We start from the raw sequence: 8,206 nt of genomic DNA, 5'->3' as shown, positions 1-8,206 counted from the left end.
GTGGGCAGCGCTCCGGGAGGCTTCTCTAGGCCCAGGGAGGGCTGAGGGTGTGCGGTGTCAGCGCCGCGCGTTTTCCTAGCAGTGTTGTCTCTGTGTGCCGGTTTGCTAGGAGTGGTTTGGTACGTTTGTGGTCCGTTGACCTACAGGCAGTTAATTCTGACGTGCACGGGTGTGAGAGAAGTGGAGGCATCGTGTACCTGGTTGGCTGTGCCCTGCCAGAGCTGCCTTGTGCCTGGGACTGCCAGTGCAGGAGCTCCTCTGGAGAAACTCACTTCAGCTAGTGGAAACAAGCACCCTACCACTAAACTCTGTTTTATTTGGGAGGAGCGTCTGAGAGGTTTCCAGGAGTTGCAGATCAACTCCATTTACTCCTCTTTGCTGAGGGGGTCAAAGTACAGTCCAAAGCTGAGGAGGATTGTTTGCTTTTTCTTTTGCTGTGAGTAGGGGTCCTGGCAGAGGAGAAATTCCTTGGGATTCCTTCCTGTTATAATGTGGTACTTGGGCTTTTAGGATGTTGAAAAAATTCACTGGAGTAGTTTGAAAAACTTAAGCATCCACTACAGTGAAGTTTGTTTATTCCTAGAGTGGGAGAAAGGCTGAGGTGCAGATTGGGACCCCATTAAGTTAATGTCAATTTCTGCTGGTTCTCTTCATTTGCTCCTTTCATCAGGCTTTGGCTTACTATGTTGGGGGATTTTCTCTTTGTGGTCATGAAACTCAGTTTATTAGAAATACAGTGACATCACAAGCACTGCTAGAAACTCAGATGAATTCACTTGTCACTGATGAAAATGAGGTTCCCTTGGGTTTGGTTTTTTCCCTCTGTTAATGCTTCTGTATGGTCAAGGAGGAGAAAAGAGAATGCAAGGATCTTTTCATTTTTATATAGCTTGTATTGCCAGGTAGTCAGAAGTGTAGCGTTGAATACTAAAGCAATAAATTCGATTCTAATGATTCCTTGTCAAAACAATCAAATTCCTTGTCCTGCTTTTAGGGTTTTTTTTTCAGTACTTGAAATTGAACTTCAGAAAAAGTTTAACTGACGCATAATCACGGCATATATACATTTCTGTATTGCATAACATTTAGCAACACCAACACCTTATGCCATATCTTTAGATTTGTAATGCTACTTTTTTGTTTTGTCTTTCAGAGAATGCAGATGGGAAATACATTTCCCCATTTCATGACATTCCGCTGTTCGCTGGATCTAAAGAGGTATGTGTTTATGCCTTGAAACACAATGAATTTCAAAATGCCAACAGTTTTGGTGGCAGTGACTTTTAGGAAAAAATGCAGGTTTTAAAAGGTTTGGGGTGTTTGGGGGGGGTTTTTTGGTAATCAGCAGAGAAATGTAGTAGTGCCAGATGGGACCACTTTAACCCAGGTTGATTTCTTATGTGAAAGAGGCACAGTAGCTCCACCAAATTTTCTCTGCTGAGTTCAGTAACTTGCAATGAAAGGTAATGGTTGCTGTGTGGACCAGCCTAGGTATCTCTATAAGTCTCCAAGTGATTGAGGGCAGGAGGAGCCCTCACTGTGTCTTGTGATAATTCTCTGTGTTTAAGGATTGTATTTATGTGTGCTGGAATTAATTTTCTACTGTTACTCTTTTTAAATTGGCAGTTTTCTACACTTGAAATTAAAAGGGTACATTTCTTTGTAGGAGATGTACAGCACACACTTGCATAACTTATGGTGTATATCTTTAATTCCCAAAAGGAGCATTATAATTGGAAGCCAACAAGAATGCCCAGGAGAGAAGTGGTAATCACACCTTTGGAGAAGCACAAGGCGTGAGGTGCAGCTGAGCACTTTCACGTCTTGTTAGCCTCCTTCCCTGGGGTTTCATTATAGCAATCATGAAACGTCTGTTTTGTCTGTCACTGGTGGCAGAACTGCCAGTCTTTGGTTCAGGCTTAGGTTTGCTTATCACAGTATGTTTGTTATACAGACAGGTTGGGAGGGTTTTAGCTGTTTTCTCGGTTTGTTGCTGAGTCTCTGTGGATGATATGAATGGGGCTATAGGTCAGTAATTTTAACAAGTTCAGATGGAGACTTCTGAACTGATGAATTACCGAATTATTTAAACTGAGAGATTAAAAATAAGAATGAAACCTTTTTGATCAGCAGACCCAAATGCTAGTCAGTGGAAGACATAAGTCATTCAGGTTGTCATTACTGAGATGGCCTATCCAGTGGTGCTGTTGCTGGAAAAACAGTGGGCATTTTCATCACACGTTCCTTGAGGGCCTTGCTGTCTCTGCAGGACAGCAGGGAGTTTGGAGGAGTGGATTATAGTCTGTGATTTTTCAGTAGATTAAATTAGAGCACAGCAATGTCTGATCAATGTGGAGAGACTTTCATTTTGATTGTGAGCAGGGAAGTAGCATCTGCCCAATATAGGATCTGAGGGGGGAGCAAGAAAGGGAGTTGATGTTGAAGTTCTGTGTAAATTTTGCCTTCTTTGCTAGAGGGGTACTTAAGTTGTATGTTACAGTCCTTCCATCCCAAGGTCTAAGCGTTGTGTACTTTTATGATTGATAACTCCAGCCTTATTTTCCATACTGGTTATTTTATTTGGGTTTTATTTTTTGTCGTCTTCAACTGTACTGAAGAATGACTGTGTTTTTAATCAGTTGAGGACAGGCCTAAATTGCTGTTAAATTTTTTAGTAGCTGGGAGAAAGCAAACATGTCCTTGTACATTTTTATCTTCTTCTGTTAATGTCTTGAAGGTTAAAATTTTACAATGAAACAAAACTGAGTAATCTCTTTTAAAAATTAATTTAGGCCTTTATGCTCACAAAGGGTCGTTTCAATTGCATTGCAAGCTACTGTTTTCTGTATTTACGTGAATACAGTATTTGTCTTTAATGTTTTTTATACACTTCTTTACTTCGCTCTTTCTCTATAGGATAAAGAAATTCCTGCAAAGAGGTCAAAGACTACTGGATCTGAGGTACTGCTAAGCTTTTTCCTTTTTTTCAACTATTTCCTTTCTAGCATGACTTGACTATTCTGCAAAGTCAACTTACTCTCACTGAGTATAGTTGACATGTCTTCAAATGCAAGTCTGTTAGAGGAGAAGGCTTAAAGGGATTTAATATTCTTCTCTTTGAACGGACCAGAACCGTCAGCATTCTTTTATTCATCAAGATGTTCTCAAGGGCAGACACTTATATCACTCTTTCAGAGGTTTGTTATGACTATTGCAGTGTAGATATGTTGTATTTTTTGCTATTGCATTCAGAAACACTTGCAATAAAACCTCCCTTAATGGAATATTCATTATGCTTTGACTGTGGGTAATCTTTGGTATATATACAAAACTTCAGAAATCCTAAGTATATTAGGGCAGAACTTATACTAAGGATCTGCTTTCAGAACTGAGGATATGTTGTTTTCTGTACTCATATGTGAAGCCCAAAGGGAGAAAAATGGCATCTGCTAATGGTTCAACATTATCCAGCACCGAAGTTAAGACTAATAGAAACCCCCAAAAAAACCATAGAAGATCTGCTCAGGCTATTCCTGTGAAGAAAGATTTGTCTATGCAAGTTTTTTTCCAAAATGTAACATTTTTTGCTATGCTTTCCTTAGCATAGGCTTGTCTAAAACTTAGTAGAAGAAAGTGAAAGAAAAAACCTGGATTTAACTATGCTCTAAGGCCATGATGTATACCTGTGTGTGTGTTCCATCTTTATCTTCTCCTATCTGTTTGGCCAGTCATATTGCAAAACTGTAACTACCCATCTGATATGAAAGAACTGTCCTAACTCTCTGGGTTCTCATAGTTCTGCATCTAATGTGTAGCACACTGGTGGTTCTACTACACAGCAGTCCCCATGCAGTCCTGCACTGTGTAATTCCTCTCTCTTTGCTCTGTCATTCATTCAAGCTAATGCCTAGGTAAGACTTTTTTGATTTCCTGTAGCTTGATGCCCATTTAAGTATAGTTTAGTACACATAGAATCATACCTATAAGAGGAATTTTTCAGGAGAAAGAGTTATGTGCCAGTAGCCTTTCTCAAAAATCTTTGTCTTGCCACATCAGTTCTTGTTTACTGCTCTTGCTAAAGTCAAGTATTCTGTTTCTTACCTGTTTATTAATGTTGTGACCTGCCAGATGCAAAGATGTTTTATGCAGTTTTATCTAAATCAGTTCAAAACTGCGTTTGTCTGTGCAGTGGAAAGCATGATAACTTGTTGAAAACCATGTTTCTAGGACCCTGTTGTTGATACCTGGATCTGCCTTTGGAGAGGGGGAGGGAAAAAGCTCTTGCTTCCTCAGTCACTGAAGCCTCCAGAGCTGTTTCACATAACTCCTGCTCTGAGAGAGCTCTGGAGAGCTCTGGACTGTGGTCTAATAGAACTACTGAAAATGAGCAAAGGCAAATGTACATCTTAATGGGCTTCTGATGGAGAGAGCAAACAGATGTGCAGGCTATAGGCTTCCTAAACAGGTGGGGAGATGAGAAAACAGGGATCTTTGTGTTCAGGGAAGGAGTTTCTTCTTACACTGGACTCATCAGCAGCTCTCCTCACCTTGGCCTGGTGAGAAATGTGTCCCTGTGTGCTTGTATGTAGGGGAAGCATAGCTTTAATCAGGGAATAAAGGTAAAAATGAGGAATTTAATGTCAGATTTCAGAAGACCTTTAAAGCACTGTGCTCCTTACTCTTGTCTAGGGATGCAAAGGCTCCTACTGATACCTGGTGTTCAGTTGATCCCTGCACTGAATTGGACCAGAATTAAAATGTGATAGTTCTTCTTGCCCTGGAAACACATGGACATATTTAAAACTTGTGCTTTTAGGGTGGTGGTTATTTGTTACTCTTGACAAGGGCAAGTTCTTTTAGGAGTGTGTGTTAAATTATGCTGAGCTGGTGTTGATCAGATGGCAGTTTAGCTACGGAAAATGAAAATAATTCTGCAAGAGTCTTCTAAGTGCTGTCTAATCTACTTTAAATTTTCCTTGGTGTTCCTGATGCCAGAAAAGGTCTCAAAATATTGGAGTTTCAGCTTTTAACAGTCATGAGATAGGGGAATGCATATCATACAAGTGTCTGTCTGTTAGCTGTTTTGCAGTCTCAGTTTGTAGTTCTAAGAGAAACACTGTGGTGTTTTTGTATGAACTGTTCTCACTAGTGCAACCATTTCTTAATAATATTTTCTCAACATTTCTTTCTCATAACATTTTATACCTTCCCAAATCTCAGTTAAATTTAGCTTGTGGATGCTGCTGACAACTCACAGCTTTTACTTTTGCAGAAGATTCTTGGCTATTTGAAGACTAGAGAGAAGTTATTTTGAGGGAGAAACTATAGTGTACTCAATTTCAGCTCCAGTCTCAAAATTATTAGCAGCTTGCAATCTGAATCTCTGCTTTGTCTTAAACATTGCAAGCACTTGGAATCCACTCCTGCCCAAGTAAATCTCTGTGAAAGGTTTCAAAAGTTTCACATCTCTGTCTGGAAGAGCAGATGTTTCCACTCTAGTTGCAGTCAAAACTATCAGTGCTTAATTTTTGAACATGGTCTTGCATGTCTAGCAGGAAGAAGGTTTGAAGAGGTCATTGTTTTCTTTTCAAGACAAATATGACATGTTGCTTCCCTGCTGTAGTGAAAGGGTTTCTAATCTACTTGTCATTATATGTCTTTGGTAAAGTATTCACGTGTCATGTCACTCAGAGGACCCAGGTGTTCCTGAACACAAAGTTCTATTTCAAATGTTGGTCCTGGTAAGGAATCTGTCCAAATGCATAGAGATTATAGTCCTCTAACTTGCAGACACCCAAAGAGCTTTTGAAGAAAAATACAAAGAAAGAAACAAGACAGCTTTTCTTTTCTTGCATCCTGTGGGTTGCACAGTGCTGGAATGCCCGTGTGAACTTCAGCTGAGTTGCTTCTGTGAGTCAAAAACTTCTGATAAATTGACTAGTCAGGTGAGGTCATCAGAGTGGTCATGCAGTCTGAGTAGATGACCTGATAGAGGACCTTACGCTTGGAACAGTGTTTAAAACTGGTATCAGAATTGTCTTACAAGAAAGTCAGTTTCATAAGAAAGGAAAACCTGTCATCATCTGTGCAGAACAGGTGCACACTTTGTACTGACTTTGTATCCTGCCTTAACTGCAGCCTCTGGAACAGTGCTTGGTGATGTTAGACGTTTTTCAATATATGTGACCTGGCTGTAATGTGTCCATTATGTGGCCAGGGATTTGTTTTTCAAATTTTAGTTTATCCGTGAATCTTTCACCCCAATGCTTGAACTTGCCCAGTGTTTTTTCTATGGATGTGTCCGTTAGCTGCAGACTTGCTTTGTGTTCTTCTAGGTGCACAAATACTGAGAATAGAAGTAGTCCTCCCTGAGCAGTCCAGTTAAAATCTACTGGAGTAGAGTTGGTTTTTTCAGAAAGTTACATCAGTGATTTGATCAAACTTAACTTCAAATAAATAGTTTCTTAAACTTGAGAAAAATCAGTGTTTCATGTTTATTCATGTCATGGTTGTACACTGCGTAGTTTTGCAGATGAATGTGTCCCATAACTGTTTTATCAAGAATAAGCCTGACACCAGTGACACACCTGTGTGTGAAAACTTACATAGTGTTTGTGTTTGTGATTCCCTTTTCAGGATAAGGTGAGGGAAGTACCCTATGAAGAGACTGCAGACACTTTGCGTTTATGCTGGAAACTGCATTCCTTGTTTTGCTATGTGGCATGTTAATTTATGTTGGAAAAATTCCACTGACTTCTCATTTAGATACAGTCTATTTGGTGTCCAGATGTTGCTGGCATCTGGTTTGTTGTTTTCATTGGCAAATACTTTCTAGCAAGCGTTACATAGGGAATGCTTATAACATGGGTACTCATTTTACAAGGAAGCCCCGCTCTGTTTATTTCTGGGTATATTTCATGACTGTCCATATTGCCCTTCTCCCTTTTTTCCTTTTTTATTCCTTTTTTTGGTCTTTTTTTTTCTTCCTTTTAAACACCTTCCTTTGTTCATACTCCTTCTGGACTACAGCTCTTGTTCTCGTTAGTCCTCAGGTGCATGCTGCCATGATCAGTTGATGGTTGATGAGAATCCCTGCAAGATTGCAAATGAGCAAACAGGAGAAAAGAGAAGGAAATGATAGATGCTTTTGCTTCTGTCTTCTGAGTTCAGAACTTCTCCATGAGGAAGAGCGAGCAGCCTCCAAATGCTGCTCCTAGTGCTTTCAGATTTTTTTAAGCACTCTACTATAAAAACTACTGAAGCAATTGCAAACTTTAGCATGTCTTTTCTCCTTGTCATGCAAGGTGATGGTGAATGGCAATCAGGCCTTAAGAGGTGGGGATGTTTGTCATTTTAAGAAATTATACTGAGTTTCTGTTCCTCTCTTTATCTCTCATCATTCTGCTTGCGCTGCAGAGGTTGCTCCACTTCTGCTTCAAATTAGCTGAACCTTCAAAGTTGAGTATTAAGGGTGGTAACCCCTGGGCAAAATCATACCTATTCAAAACCCTTTCCTCAAGTGCATGAGCTAAGGAACTTGCAATGATTGGGAAAGGAAAGAGTTGAACAAGAAAGGGATCATTAGGGAAAGCTGAACAACTGGGAAAGTTTATGGGAGGGGTATAGGGCAGTCCAGAAAGGCAGGTTGTAAAAATAGTGTCAGAAAGGTCTTAGTTTGTTGTTTTTTTTCTTCTGATATTCAGGTTTCTAATGACAAACACTGAGCAAAATTACTTACCTTCTGTGGGAATCTGTACAGCCAGAGCTAGCAGTTATCTTGACCATCAGTCTTAGTGGAGAGAATGATGACTTACAGTTTACTTGGGTACAACGGTCTGTATTTTCCTTGCTTTTCTCAAAACTTGCTGTATGAGTATGGCAAAGTATTTTTTTATATCTTTTTATCTTTCTGTGATTTTCTTACTTAAAAAAACTGTATGAGTATGGCAAAGTATTTTTTTTATATCTTTTTATCTTCCTGTGATTTTCTTATTTAAAAAACCCCAAAACCTTTCTGTTCTCAGTGTGAAAGGCATTTTTGCTTGTCTCAGCAAAAAACTGTATCGTGATACGTTAAAAATGATGTTACTGCATTCCATTTTGACTGAAGTTGCCAAGCAGTGTTAAAGATAACACCCCAATAAAGCAAACAGAACCTACGTGAGTTCCCACATAATGTACTTAGTGTGTAGTTCTTAGGAAATAA

At 39.5% G+C, this 8,206-nt stretch overlaps 1 protein-coding gene across 1 annotated transcript in view; it reads left to right on the top strand.

The window, feature by feature from the left end:
• Positions 1-1,153: 1,153 nt before the first annotated feature.
• Positions 1,154-8,206, top strand: part of LOC103799381 (inorganic pyrophosphatase 2, mitochondrial-like) — a gene marked incomplete at its 5' end in the record, with an annotated part of 34,188 nt that continues 27,135 nt past the window's right edge. The window contains 2 exons of the mRNA XM_009071694.1: positions 1,154-1,218; positions 2,917-2,961. Of these exons, the coding sequence (XP_009069942.1) occupies positions 1,154-1,218; positions 2,917-2,961 (110 nt within the window). The remainder of the gene's footprint in view (positions 1,219-2,916; positions 2,962-8,206) is intronic.

This window comes from Acanthisitta chloris, unplaced genomic scaffold, assembly GCF_000695815.1.
Source record: "Acanthisitta chloris isolate BGI_N310 unplaced genomic scaffold, ASM69581v1 scaffold6033, whole genome shotgun sequence".
NCBI classification, from domain to species: Eukaryota; Metazoa; Chordata; class Aves; order Passeriformes; family Acanthisittidae; genus Acanthisitta; species Acanthisitta chloris.
Note: the sequence above shows the minus strand (reverse complement) of the source record. Positions and strands in the feature narration are given on the sequence as shown.